The sequence below is a fragment of the Pollicipes pollicipes genome, unplaced genomic scaffold (assembly GCF_011947565.3).
Source record: "Pollicipes pollicipes isolate AB1234 unplaced genomic scaffold, Ppol_2.1 Scaffold_6686;HRSCAF=7923_pilon_pilon_pilon, whole genome shotgun sequence".
Taxonomy (NCBI): Eukaryota; Metazoa; Arthropoda; class Thecostraca; order Pollicipedomorpha; family Pollicipedidae; genus Pollicipes; species Pollicipes pollicipes.
The window spans coordinates 4,595,282-4,610,351 of record NW_023596921.1 but is presented as its reverse complement, the minus strand read 5'-3'; the positions used below and the strand labels follow the sequence as shown (position 1 = coordinate 4,610,351).

Below are 15,070 nucleotides of genomic sequence, written 5' to 3'. Positions count from 1 at the left end.
CCCACACGCGATCGATTGGAGCTTCGATCAAGATCGGACGTGTTTGGAGAGCCGGCGGCGGCACGACGACCTCACCACCTTTTGTCTGTGCTCGTCGATCCATACACGGCGTGAGGTCACGGGGCCGGCTCGCTTCGTGTCTGTTCCGGCGCGGCCAGGGCGGCGGCGCGGTTTCGGGTCGGCCCGTCGCGCTGCTCGGCCCCCTGTGACCGGGGCCAGCTGCAGGAATGAATGGAGGTCACGGGTCACGCCCGCCTCGGATCTGACCTGGCCGGCTGGGGCGGGTGCCGGCCGTGGGTAATGGCGCCATGTCACGGGCCGCGCCCGTTCACATGCGGCTGGGCTGTGGGGGCGGGCCGCGGTACGTCAGGCTGTGGGGGCGAGCCGCAGTACGTCGTCTGTGGGGGCGGGTCGCGGCAGGTCGGGCTGCGGGGCGTGCCGGCGTGTCGGAACGGGCTTGTGTCGGAGGCCGGCCGCGGCCAGCGGCAGCAGATACCGCCAGCTGGTCCGCTCCCAGCTCCGGGCCGGGCCCGATCCCGCCCCTCTGGTTCGACATGCCCTGGAGAGACACAACTCGCATCGATACTTGTTGAGTTACGATCTCGGTCAGATAATAAATTATTTGTAAGCATAGTGTGACACGACCCGTATATGCGTGTGGTTATGGTGAAAATTGGCGGCGACTTTTGGCTCAAATTACCCACTCCGTGGATTGGGGTAGGTTTAAGGGAGCGTTCCACGTTTACATGGAGTTATGAACTGAAATACCCGTCTTGAAGGCTTTTGGTGCAGTTTACAACCCTGCCCGCCTTTAAACCTAAAGGTCTCTAGTTTCTGAATTACACGCCCGCGAAAATAGCGAGAGTATGTGAAGGTCACCGTAGTATTCATGGCGTCATAATAGCGTCATTCAAATATTGCCAGTCCATAACCCATGCGGCGATCAAGGCCGAGGAAAATGCCATGGTCGTGCCGTTTATGTCACGTGTTGTGACAATGATTTCCAAATATTGGATTGGTCGGTCGTCAGTTGGCTCTCGGTCTATGTTGTGCAATGAACGATGACGTTATCAAAAAATTACGTATCGGGGAGCATATTTACTAAGCAGAGAATTTGCGTTGTCTAGAGCAGTCTGTTCTACTCAAAAGGATGCCAACAGTTGTAAGTGAGCTTGTTTCATCATGTCTGATGCTTGCTTCAAGATCTTCGCTTGCGAAACATTCCCTCTAACTGGGGCAGCTGGCATTCACGACCCTTGCATCGAGCCTCATACTGACCCACAGCCGACCACTGTCGGCTGCAGCTTCGTCGCCCCCTCATGGATCTGCGCCAGAGATGGCGACGCCGGAGGATCAGAGCTGTTGAATACGTTGTTTATCCCCGAGACGGGTTAGGGAAGCGACCGGTCCCGAAGACGTCTCATGCAGATATGGGTAGATGAGCCTTTGACGTGACGTAACACCTCGTCATTTTAGTTTTGTGAAGTGACGGTAATTGTGCACCTGCTGGAGTTGTGGTCCACGGGATTGAGAAATTCCCACATTTACAATTTGTGAAGTGTTTAAATATTTGATTGATCGGCGAATGTAAAGTTAAGAGCTCGCGGTAATGTTAGTTTTACGTATGGAATTGTGGCACCACCTATCTTGAGTGAAAATACTTGCGATTATTTCACGATTTAAGACTTGATGAATATACCTTTGTGTACCCTTTTGTGAGGTAGATAAAATTATTTCGTGGCCAAATTAACATCTGTCACAGTCATTCAGCATGTCGTTTTGATGATTCTCATCTCAATGTCGCGAATTGTCCATTATATTCTTGCGTGTGTTTGTAAGAAGTGTTATTAAGGCATTGGGTTTATGTCGTACTATGAAGCGCTCTTTTTCCAATGCTTGGTGTCTGGGAAGCTTTTTTAGGTCACGGAAAGACCCATGCATAAGCGGGGCGTCTCAGGAATCGCGTTTTCTTCACATTAATTCCGCGACTGCAATGCAAATGAACGATTTTTCTCGCGCAAGTGGAAATTTACCGGCCTTCATGTTTAAGTTATTTTTGTAAGTGAGCTTGGGACATATTTTTGACCCCTTAAGCTGTGCCTTGATGTGATCATGACAAGTCATCATGATATGACTTGTTAGAATGACATAACCTGGTCGAGTCAACAGAGGGCGTGACCGCCGCAGATAGCGAGGGACGCCTCTGAAAACCGCAGGACGCGACGCTTCACGTCGCCACGGGGGAGGGGGGGGGGGGGGAGGGCATATCTGTCGGCTCACGTGCTCTTATCAGAGCTAGTCGGACGAGAGCCAACCCTTCAGACTAGCTCCAGCATGCGTCCGTCGATATGTGAACCTGAAGTGCCCAACATGTCACTGAAGGCGAGAACGTCTCGTAGCTTGTCATGGTTGAATCTGGCCTATTTATGGACGTTAGGACAATTTTTGGCACTGGACACCAGGCGCGGCTCTTTTAGCTCCATTTTCTCATGAACAACACTCGCTAGTGGGCCTTTGGACGTATTTCATGTAAGTTGTAATGATATATGATGTGATGTAATTAAAGTTGCGCATATTTGTGCATAACTTTGTGCATAACTTTGCATGATGTACACCGCTTCCTTCGCTGCCAAGGCACGCACAGGTTGTGCGACTCACACAGGCTCACGCGCATTAGGACATAACAGCACTAAGCCTCCACAGTACTGCTGCCCCCCAATTTGAGCCTTGGGCGACATGCGGCGTTCTGGGGTGACGCCCAGCCCTGGTGCAGGCCTTTGATGGATAACCGGTCGATATGGCCTTGGCTTATCTTGAGCATGTTTTGTGAGATAGCAGGGATGGGCAGCCTAGTCCTGCTATCACAGCCGCTGTGATAGCTATGTCATAGCTGTGATGTCCTCTTTCCGAGATTAACGTGAAAACATCTCTGATTTGCCGTTTTTACCTCGTTCTGGCAGGGAAGGTCGATGAAACCGTCTCCCCCTGCAGTTTCAAAAACGAAGGAAGATGGAACCGCGCTCGAAAGCAGCAGATTGGGCTCGACGAGATCTCGCGATTTGGGATAAATTGATGTTCCTTGGTCAATAATTTATCCCACTAGGGCCAGCGCAAAGATTTCTTGAAAGTTACACTAATTCGGCTTTACGTGGTCATGTGTACTGCGCGGTCATGTCATGTGTACTAAGATGGAACAAGCGCGCTCCCTGTATTATTATGAGTGTAATGGTATGTAGTTTTATGCGTTTGGGCATATATTTATGAAGAAGGGCTCCGTTAGTCAAAGCATTAAATAGATAGGCCTTCTGGCCCCTCTATAAGGTCTCTTGGAGGGATCAGAATCACGAGTTCAAGTAGCCACTCCGGTGGAAGATATATCGTTGGACTCCCTGCTTACCGCTAGAAATGTAGTTGTTTTAATTCATTTTGCTTTTTCGAACGTGGGACTTGAATGATCGCAAAACGCCTACCGGCCATCAAAACGCAAATTGTTTATTGCAACAGATGATGTGGAGCTTCAAACATTCCATTCAAGCAATAAGGGTTAAAATACATGGGGTCATTATCACGCCACGTGAACAAAACGTGACGCTATGGCTCTGATTTCTCCCGTGTGACAGGCTGCTGGAGTCGAGTAGGCGTGTGCCATAAAAAGTAGTGCTGAATTTGGATACCCTTCAACGGGCAGAGCGTTTATTGTAATCGTGAAGGAGCGAGTGGCTTGGTCGTTCACAGAAACCGTCTGTCCTGCGTAGCATCGCTTCGCTGCGGGACCCTCCCGGCGGACGAGGTTCTCTGCCACGCAGTATCGCGTGCCTGCCGCTGTGAACAACTGGAACGTTCGCCCGCGCCTTTTCGCAGATAATAAATGGACTCGGATTCAGTGATGGGTCAGTCAGGTCCTTAGGCTCAGTGAGGGTAAAGGGCGAGGAGTGCCGAGGAGCTCAGTGGCAGCCGCCGGCCGCGGCAGGGTCCGATACCTGCCCGTCATACACGCGATTTCGAACAGCAAAATCAAGATGTTGCAGATGACTGAACTAGAAAAGGTATCAAAGTGGTGCTTGGGAATTGTAATATCACCCGCGCCGCCTTTTTTCCTGTTCTCCTCTCACTACTTTTCCGCTGACGTCCTCCTCGCTCCCCTCCCGTTATCCGGCCTGTTTAACTCCTCGACTGCCCTCAGCCTTATCACGGACTTGCTGCTCTGTGAGAACCATTTCTTTTCTGTCTCGCGGAGTGACTTCGCTCACAAATCAACGCGCTTATTACCCAGTCACGCGCTTGTGGGTTTGGAATCCGGGCACGCGTGCTTGTTGACCGAAGCTCTGCCAGATAACCCCGATTAGAGCCAGTATGAGTAGAACACCCCTCAGGGACGGCGATACTGGGTTGCAGCAGTCATGTGGGAAGCAGCTGTCACCAGGCCGTGACCAGCAGCAGTCCCAGTGACGTCACCGCGCGCCTCCTCCGCTCCGACCCCTGCGCCCGTTCACCTGTCGGCCGCGCGGGCGGTGCCCCCGCTGCCAAGCGGTCCGTGGGAGCCGCCGCCGCCGCTACGGCGCCTCTCGCTGGCCACCTGGCGGCGCACGCCCCACGCGCGACGCGTTCCGACCCGCACGGCGTCGTGACGTCACCGCACTGTACGCACATTCGCATACTGCGCGGCGGTGCACAGTGGGCTAGGCGGGCGTGAAGACAGACGGTTTAGGAAGTAGCTTGTGCCATGTTGGGGCTGTAAGAACTTCTGGAAAAGCTCTCCCATTTGATATCAACGTCGTAACTAAGCGTGAGCAAGCGAGGTGCGAGCGCGGACACACTATGTCATGCGTGTTTTATCCTTGATTATGTCGTGCATTAAACTGGGCCAGATTCTTCCAGCTGATCCATGGAAGGAAGGTGGTGGAGGTACTGCACGAACTTCCACTGACCTCGTATTTTTTAACGTTTAATGATCGAAGACGTGCGTTTCTGGCTGGTGTATGTGAAAACCTTATCAGGGAAGCATGCTCCCCTGTGCTCTCCCCCTCCTACGATTTTATATACCTACCACTGGTCACACGACTTTTCCAGCATTATGCCCCCCCCCCCCCTCCGTGCCATTGCTCCGCGGTGCAGCGCGCGACTAATGCCCGTTGCGTTCCTGGGAGCGATACCAGCATAAATGGTCTCCCTGATGGGGCCCTTGACATGGCGGCGGCGCGTACCCGGCGACCTCCCGTCACGCTTCATGCGCCGGAAGTGGCCCGGCTCGCCGCGGTGGGGAGGGGGCAGGAGACGCCTCGCAGGGGGCCGGGAATGTCGGCGTCGGGACGCCCGCCGCTCGCTGAGCTGGCGGACGGCAGCGCGGCGGCGGGCAGGGCCGTCCGGCTCGAGCGTGTGCAGCCGGCGCTGATGGCAGCGGCGCACCCGGGGAAACACAGGCCTGGGTCGCGCCGTGGACGGCCGGCGCCGTCTGCAAAGATGCATGATGCGTTTGTAGCAGATGTTGGAGCACGTGGTCTTCTCGGGGGAAGGAACGAAAATAAGTCTGCCACCTTTTTAGGTTTTGAAAGCCTGCCCGCCCCACCCCGCGTGTGGAGGTCGCTATGAAGGTCGCTTATCACAAGTATACTGTTTCGGGATATGTACGACCTGCTATATTTTAAAAGGGTTTGGTTTCTAGTGATAACGAGGCAAGACGCGTCATTGAAGTGCGACCATCAATAAATGTTCAAATAATGGGGTCACTTCACCTCCGAAGAAAAATACTAGAATCAGACAAGCACTAGGTGACATTTTAAGATCGGAATGACATGTTCTGTATGCTGAACATCGGTGTTCTATATTCTGAAGTACAAGTTAGATCCGAAACACGTAATCAACCAGTTGTGTTGAAAGTATTTGGTGGGGCGCCACGGGGAGGATGGTTGGTACGCCCGCTCCACCTCCTCGACAATCCTGAAATGAAACATTGCGCCTTGCAGGCGCAGAATGGTAGTCTGTGTTGGACGGCATGAAACCTGGTACCGTTACCAACACCAGTTAAATTTACATGCACCCTAGCATCAGGGGTGGTACCAGTACGGGGTCGGTACCAGTTTTCTATGCAGAAACATTGCATTTCAAATGTTTTCCACGTAGAAGTCGAAGCACTCGCAGTCAAGTTTTACCGTGAATATGCTTGGTAACTACTTCTTCTGCCTTTGGTGCAATTTTTTATGTTTTCAACTGACTTGCGGAGTGGCTAGTCTGACTTGCGGAGTGTTTTCCCCCAAGGCAGGAGATGCACCGGCCCCAGCTGTCGGTCAGCGAGGTGACCATTCACAGGCCGCGCTCTGTGACGCGGGCTCTGAGTCACACCGAGTGCGCCTGCTGTCAGGAGCGCGGCTGGGCCGGGTGGTTAGCGCCTCAGCTCCCACGTGGGGCCCGGGTTCGAACCCCGTTGCGCCAAGGCCCCTTAGCGCGAGTGGGACATTGGCAGTTGCTAGCGCCCCGTAGAAAGGCACGCGACGACGCGCGTCGCGTTCCCTTTAAAGGGGATTGGCCTCCTGCTGCGTAAGGGATGCTAACTGTGTCGGCGGGCACCTGCCAGCGTCTGTCAACTACATAGCTGGGTCGGCCGGCACCTGGCAGCGTCAGTCAACTACATAGCTGGGTCGGCCGGCACCTGGCAGCGTCAGTCAACTACATAACTGGGTCGGCCGGCACCTGGCAGCGTCAGTCAACTATATAGCTGGGTCGGCCGGCACCTGGCAGCGTCAGTGATCTACATAACTGGGTCGGGCGGCACCTGGCAGCGTCAGTCAACTATATAGCTGGGTCGGCCGGCACCTGCCAGCGTCAGTCAACTACATAACTGGGTCGGCCGGCACCTGGCAGCGTCAGTCAACTACATAGCTGGGTGGGCCGGCGCCAGGCAGCGTCAGTCAACTACATACAAACATTGTTTATTTCTAATAATATTATGGGTGTGCATATGGCGTGATCAGTGGCGAGCACCTGAACAGCGGCGACCCCGTGACGAGTAGCTGGCACGTCAGCAGCGGCGGACGTGGATGATCTGCGTCCATCCCCGCAGCTGGCGCCAGCGCGCCGGCCACCGCCCGTCCGGCATGAAGGGAAAGCCCCAGATAGGAGGTGCAGCCTGCTCGTGCTGCGACTGCACCGGCCGCCGCGGGTGGCCAGCCTCCCCGGCTCGTGGCATCATGGCGGCTGGCTGTGTGTGGTTTCGGCGCCGTTCGCGCTCCAGGGCTGTCGTGCGGGGTTAGCCGATTGCTTCGTTCGCCCGTGCAGGAGGGGGGGGGGGGGGGGGGCGAATGTACGCCTGCCACGTCTGCCGAGCCCAGCCCGGTAGTGGCCTCGGCTGCGTGGTGTCGCAATCCCAGCCGACGTGTCGAGCGTTGTTGTGGCCTGTCGGGTCCCGCATGTTGCGGCGTGTGCGTGTGACGCTTCGGGACTTAGTGCCAGTCACCGTGACTGTCGCAATCGCCACTAATTAGCCGAATGCGGGTGAATCAGGCTGGGGCGACCCGCACGGCCACGTATGCCGCAGCGCGCGGCGCTGAGCCAACCGCGCCGCCCCGGGCGGGACGTAACGCCCGGTCACCCTCGGGCCCGACCCCTCGTATTACGCACGGGCTGGCCAGGCTCAAGGTCACGCTGTGAGGAGCGGCGGTGGGCGCCCGGTCGCCGCTGCGGGACGCGCGTGGCACGTGGCGGCCACCTCAGAGATATTTGGGGTATCGCCAGCAATTCGTGTGGAGATGTTGTCCTATGTGGCGTAGTTTTTTTCTAAGAGGTTTGTTTCAGTCTAATGTCACGTTGCGTAATGCAGGCCGAGACGGAAACCTCCAGAAAGTTCGGGAGTTCGGGACTGGTCCTCAATCCATTTTACCGCGCCATACTGCCGCAACGTCGCAACGTCATAACGATAACGACGCCACAATGCCGTAGTGGGTAGGACTGACAACATGCTGACTGAGCCCAGCTGCTTTCTGGCTGTCCGTTCCTACCTCTCTGTACGTGCCCCTCCCTCCTGGCCGAGGGGTTGGTGCGGCAGGACCGCCTGACGGACAGGGTCGGGGCTCGACCGAGAGACCAGGGGTCATGCATGAGGTCATCCGGCGTACGGGGCGGTGCTGGATGTCTGGTGACCGCGCACAGTGTAGTGTCCAAGTGCACATGCTGTTTTGACGGAACTTGGCGACGTTTCCGAAACGCGTATTTGTGGCGTTTTGCTTATGTAGCCGCTGTAATATTTTGTTTTCCTTTGCCACAGCTCACCTTGATTGACCCGCTCCACGCCCAGTACTTTATTCTATATCATCTTCTTGGTTGGACTCATTTTGACCGTTTGTATGATCTTGTGCAATTTTATTCTAATTTTTGTATATGAACCGCATACGTCATATGTATGAGCTCCGTGATAAGCGTATGTGGGTGGATCTGTTTGAGTTTGAGTCCAGCGTGTCAGGTCCTGCGCGTCCGCCCTGGTAGTGTGGAGGACGGCCGCTGTGCTTGTGTGCGTGTCGAGTCACCCACGCCCGCTGCTGCGGCCGGGCCACTGAGCGGCGCCCGTCTCGCCTGCCGGCAGGAGAGGCCGAGGAAGAGGAGGAGGAGATCGAGGAGAGCGCCGAGAAGCAGCGGTCGCTGTCGCGCGGCGAGCGCTCTCACCTGATTGTGTGGCAGGTCACGGTGCCCGACTAGTCGCGCCGTGTCGCGTCACGTCGCGTACGCTATTTATTGCAGCTCTCTACGGCGGAGGTGGTCGGCCTGTACGGCGCCGGCCCCCTGTTAACGGGACGAACGCGTGTCGGGGTCGCGCCGGGCTGTGCGCGAGCTAAGCAGTTGTAAGCGTTGCTGCTGGATTTTTTCACTTTGCCTTCAGTGTGGTAGCCAGCTCTAGCAAGGACCTTGAGTGTCGGTAGTGTTTTAGGCGATTGTTCGCCCAGCCGGCGGCCGGCGACTGGACGGCGGGCGGGCCATCGTCGTCCGCCTGAGGGCGCCGGCGGCGGCGGGCCGTAATCTAGTCGGAGCGCGACCCATGGGCGTGACCTTGTGACCCCGGGATCAGCCGCGACGCCCCTTCCGGCCGGCCGACGTGCCCTGCCGTCAGGTTTCCGGTCGCGAAGTACGGGTTATACGGGCCGAATCGAAGATTGGCGCCAGGCCTTTGGTGAAATTTGTAATGCAAGCCACGTGCTGGTATGGCAAAGGGGCCGTGCATCGACCGCTCCCGCTTGACGCCATCTTGTTTTTTTACCGCCGCTGAGTAGCCGTTGCGCCAGCGGAATCCCCCTGCGATGACTTTGAACGTGAGCCCCGCTGGGTGACTTAACCATGCAACACTGTAATCAAGTGAAGCCGGACGCGGGAAAGGGAAGGGCGCTGGCCGACGACGGTGTGGCGTTTCCTGGCCGGGGGCGTGGTGGCGGCTCAGCAGGCTGTCAGGACTACAGCCGCCGCAAGTCGGCGTCGCACGGCGCCGGTGTATCCGACACATTCCCCCGGCGTCACGGCCCCTGTGGGCGGGCCGATGTTGGTCGTTTGGTTTATATATTTTATGCGTTTTAGGCCGGGCGTCACCAGTGCAGTGGCCGGGCGGTGCGGCACGCTAGCTTGCGCTGTTCGCTGTGGGGTGAGCGCTGCAGGACTTGGCGCCCGCAGTCTGGCCCGGCGCCATGTCGCAGTGTTGTTTACGCAAGCAAATTATTCGCGACTGTGGCCCACAAACAGACATGTAGTAACGGCACCAGCGCGTCCGTGCCCGCTCAGTGATAGCCTGTCGGCCGCCGTGTCCAGGGCGGCGGTGCTCCTCTGGGTCCGCGCGGCCGGCTGGCCCCATCCGAAGCCGCCCGGCGAACGGGACCGCCGCCGTCTGTCCGTCGCGGCGTGGTGCTGTGGCGTGGCTTCTGTTGAAGTGTGAATGCTGCGGCGGCGTCGGCCCGCGGACGACGCGTCTGAATACATTATGCGGTGTAATAGGTTCCCGTGTTTGTGGGAGCGGCGGCCGCGCGTGCTGGTCTGGGGAGCACCGGTCGTCACGCCAGCAGCTGGCGCGAAGTCGCCACAACTGCAGCGGTAGCTGGCCGGGTGTTCCGTAGTCATGGAAACGAAATCAATACAAATACACGCGAGTGACATGTGGCACACTGCGTCGCACCTTGCTAAGTTATATCAGAATTGTACTCTATCGTTTGTACATATGTATATATATATATATATATATATATATATACATATATTTGATATCAATGGAGCTTGGGGTTCGTGTCCGTAAGGTCTCTAGCTAACTGGCACAGGTGTTTGCACTCACAGTGCCGCTACCAGCTACTGAATGCCAGCATACTGCCATCGCGAGCGAGCTCCGGTCTCGCAAGCGTCTCACACCATCCTGCCTTCGCAATTTTTAGTTTGCGGCCGCATACTGTACATTTTGATATGTGAGCTCCGTGACGCAGCGCACTGCTGTTGGTGGATTAAGATCCCCTTATCAGAATGTTGGCGGAAGTGTTGATCGAACGAAACTTTGCTTGCTTGCGCAAGAGAGTTAGAAGGCTACCAGGCTCTAGGCTGCCGTCACCGATTCTGATACGCCTGTCAGTTTTACCGCATTTCTTTGCGGGTGAGCAAGACTGCACTAACCAATGCGTCAGCTCGATTGGTACCCAGGCGGGAGTAGTTCTATGGGTTGATAAGGAGGCTATGGTAATAGCCTTATACCTCAGAGAAGAAAAAAAGGATATCTAGATGGGTTGATATCTTGGCAGCATGCCTTAATCGAAGCAAAAGCAGAAGTGAATTTAAAATTGCCTGCCGATCATCCTACTCAATTTGTGAAAAAAATAAACAGCAAGCCACAGCTTTTACAGGACACCAACATTCAGGCGATTAGACAAAGAGCAATTGACGGCCACTACCACGATACAGTGCATATCCAAGAGGAAGAATACGGGAAAAACATTTACATGCAAACGAATTCAAGCAAACAGTCATCACGTATCACGCTTCATTCAAACATGCAAGCGAGTTGAAGTAAAAGGGCATCCCATATCACGCATCAATTATACATGCCAGCGATTTCAGTTGAGCAGGCATCGCACATCACGCATCAGGCCTCACTTACACATGTACACTATTTTAAGCTATTATGCATCACGCATTAAGGCACATATCGCGTTCGCATGATCGGCCCTGATGAGCTCTGTGGGTTGAGATTTGATCGTCGACTTATGAGAACGAATTCACTTATTCTGGCTGGGTGGTCCTGTGCTCTGTAGTTGACTTTGAGTTCTAAACGGGGCATTGGGTCCATATCTGCCACGATTTAAGTTTGAGCGTGTTTTGCCAAAAATGGTCGCCGAAAGGGTTATTCCCATGTTTTGTTTTTAGCGTCTCGTATGTGTTCATTATATATGAAACGAATAGGGCCCACGGACACAAGACTTAGACTATGTCCCTTCCATATTTTTCACACAGTTTGCAAACCGCTTGAAACCCACACTTGCTTGGATGGCATCTATTGCCACCCGGGCATTTAGACTTCGAGATGAAATATTTCATCACATACTTTTTGGTTTATTGTCGTTCTTCCCAGCTATGCGTACGCGCAGTTTTGGATTCTTTAACGATGTGTTTGATTTTCCAAAGCAAGTGCTTATCTATATAAGGTAGCGTTAAGAATCTGTCGTCCGATGGTATGTGTTACCGCCTCCTATCACCCATCCCCCACGCCCTGTACATTTTTTTTACTTCTGATATTCTACCTAAAAGTCGCGGAGAGTGTCCATTGCCCAACATCAAAGTCAAGATTTGTATTATGCTCTTTCTTTCCGTGTTCACTACTTGACTTGTTTAGGGTGCAATCGAACATGTTACGAATTATGTTGCACTTAGTGGAAGCTGGGGGTGCAGATTCGCAGTGTGGAATTATACCAGAATTGGTGGGTTTGATAAAAAGCCCCGTTTCCAACGTTGTGCGGTTGTTTCTCCTTTCCACCATCAGTAGTGTATCTAAATATGGGACGCCCTTTCCGCCCCCTGTATGCTCCAGCGTAAAAGCTAGATTTGGATGCTCGTTGTTCATGAACTCTAAAATCTCAAGGACACGCTCTCCGTGCGTCCATACCCCAGCATTATCATCGATGTATCTGGCTAAGAAAGTTGGCTTCAATGGGCTGGCTCCGTTTTAGACTGGTCTAAAAGTATTAGCGGCAGAGGAGGAGTGTATGGGCTCCCCATTGCAATTTTTGTCGGCAGAAGTTATCTCCGAACGGGAAAATATTATCCTGAAGACACCGTTCTTAAAGACCGCATACATCCTCTTGTGACAGACCAAATGCACCAATTTCATGGAAATGTTTGTCTACCTCAGGTTTCACGGCAGCGATAGCCTCATTGACTGGTATATTGCCATACAAGTTGATAACATCTACACTGAAGAAAGTGCTGCCCTCTGCCCTTTGCCTGCGAATGATCAGAAGCCTTTTGCAAAAATCTGCACTGCAGGTTTGTGATTCTTGGGCAGCCGATAGCAAACAGGCGTTCTACTGTGTCTAGATGTCAGATCTGATGCTTTTAACGGAAGTTTTCCGCTAACTGTGCTCTTATGTTTGTTTGTTTTTGTTCAGCCTCTACCTGACGGGCTGGGTTCCTATTTATTCTTCCATAATTGCCGCAGTCGTCAAGTGTACACTGAGTCTTGTTAACATAAGTTAGCCTATCTAAGAATACAAAGCCCTTACACTCATCGCTATGTTTAACTATGATATGATCATTTTTACTGAGGGACGTGATAAACTTCCGCTGATCTGCAGTGGCATTTAGTTTGCCTACATTATGGCTTTTGAACGTGAGCGGTGCGTCATCCTTCAATTTCTGTAGGCTGACTTCTGCATCAGTACTGCAATGTTCCGGAAAGCTCTGACCAAAGTCTGAAAATCTAAATAACGGATTTCTAAAATTTGAATTTAAACTTAACTTTTTATTATTCGATTTTTTCTAGGCCAATCTAAACAACAGACAGGAAAGGAAAGAGAGAGCATGTGCAAAATATGGACTTTGCTGTTGGACAATGGATGTTTTTCCCGAATTTTGGATAGAATGTTGTAAGAAAAGAAACAATCTAGAGCGCGCGGGGGGATTGGTGATACGAGGCGGGAACACGTTCTATCGGACGACAGATTCTTAATGCTACCTTACATGGATGAGCATTTCCTTTGCAAGATCAAACACGTCGTTAAAAATCAAAACTACTTGTACGTATAGCTTGGAAGAACGGCAGTAAGTTAAAAAATTGGGGTGAAACTTTGCATCTCAAAGCTTAAGGTACCGGGTGGCAATAGATGTAATTTATGCGAGTGGGGCTTCAAGGGGTTTGTGCGCAAGAAGATGGTTTACGAAGCTATGTGTAAACTGTGTGAAAAGCATGGGAGGGGCATAGTCTATGTCGGGGAGTTCATGCGCCCTATTCTTTGGAGATGTAATGAATACCTGCGAAACGTTAAAAACAAAGCAGGGAATGACCCTTTTGGTGATCACTATTTGGCAAAACACGCTCAGGCTGAAATCGAGGGAGGTATGGGCACTTTGCACCTTTTAGAACACAAAAGTCAGCTACAGACTACATGGCCACCCAGACAGGAAAATAAGTGAATCTGCTCTTATAAAAAGTCGGCGATCAAACCTTAACGTACAGAGCTCATCATGGCCGATTGTGCGAACGTGATATTTGCCGCGATGTGCGATGTGTAATGGCTTAAGCCGTTTACATGCGTAAGTGATGCCTGACGCGTGATGTCTGACGCCTGTTTCCCTCAACTCGCTTGCGTGTTTCAATGAAGCGCGATGCGCGATGCCTGTTTTCTTGAATTCGTTTGCATGTACACGTTTTTCGCGCATTCTTATTCCTGGATATGCACTGTATCGCGGTAATGGCTGTCAATCGCTCTGTGCCTAATCACCTGAATGTTGGTGTCCTGCAAGAGCTGTGGCTTGCTGTTTCAAAGAAAGACCTGAAAATGTGAATCCAAAGCCTGAAAAGCCTGAAATCTATGCGAATAATGCTCCTCGGAAATGTACTGAACAACTTACGTAGTTCTACGGATTGGTGTCATGATATCGCTTGGGAATATGGGTCGGGTGTGGCTTTTAAGGGACAGGTGTGAGGGTGGTCTGAATGGGTGTTTCCGAATGAGGGATCAGTGAATCAACGATAGAACTTTCAGGCACAGTGGGGTGCAAGAGGCGTGAATGTGATACTTTTGGGAGAGGAAAGGCTACCTGTGTATGACAGTGGTCGACGCAACGATCTTGGCTAAACCGTGTTTTGTTGTTTCTGTAACGACACAACGAGACCGGGGACAAATCAATACGGGAACCAGGTTCCCGTGATGCATGACGCATACCATGGCGCTGTTACACTTAGAACGAGTCCAACCCAGTTTCCATGCGACACCACTTATTGATCATAAGTGGAAAAGGACGATCGTGTCGATGCATGTACTTTTTAATTCATGCACAGCCGGAGCAGTTCTGATGCTGTAGGTCATTTTATGCTTCTTCGGTATCCAGCGTATGCGTGGAAGGTCCGCAAGTGCTGGCGTGCAGTGCTGACCGGTCGATCGCTACATCGGGCCATATCGGTATCGCTGGGAACGATTTCGGCAAATTCACAGGTAACATTATCGGTTAATGTTTGTCACTAAAGCTGACAATTTTGCTACGATAATATATTGTGTGAAGTGAAGTGAAGTATTCAACCTAGATACCTGTAAAATGTTGTGTTCGCCATGTCTTAGATTCTCAATGTCGTGCAGTGAGGCACGGCTCAAGGAGCCCAAAGCCAGCAAAGACATCGCGACTGCTGTGGGCGCACTGTTTTGAATTTACTTGGTTTGTCTGGTTTGAGCTGGGTGCTAAACATAAGAGACAGATGTGTTGAACAAAAGGGAACCGACAAATGAGCAGCACATTTACTTTCACGGATTAGAGGCAAAATGTGGAAAAAGCGGAAAACGTGTTCCCGCACCGGGAATCGAACCCGGGCCTCACGGGTGAGAGCCGTGTATCCTAGCCACTAGACCATGCGGGA

General features: G+C 52.8%; 1 protein-coding gene and 1 non-coding gene across 2 annotated transcripts in view; one reads left to right on the top strand and one right to left on the bottom strand.

Annotated features, from left to right (window-relative positions):
- LOC119108474 (C-Jun-amino-terminal kinase-interacting protein 4) overlaps nt 1-9,958 on the top strand; it is a gene marked incomplete in the record, with an annotated part of 35,301 nt that extends 25,343 nt beyond the window's left edge. Inside the window, 1 exon segment of the mRNA XM_037232041.1 lies at nt 8,573-9,958. Coding sequence (XP_037087936.1) covers nt 8,573-8,685 — 113 coding nt within the window.
- Nucleotides 9,959-14,998: 5,040 nt separating this feature from the next.
- On the bottom strand, nt 14,999-15,070 carry TRNAE-CUC (transfer RNA glutamic acid (anticodon CUC)). Its single transcript has one exon. It is a non-coding gene; the product is annotated as a tRNA-Glu (tRNA).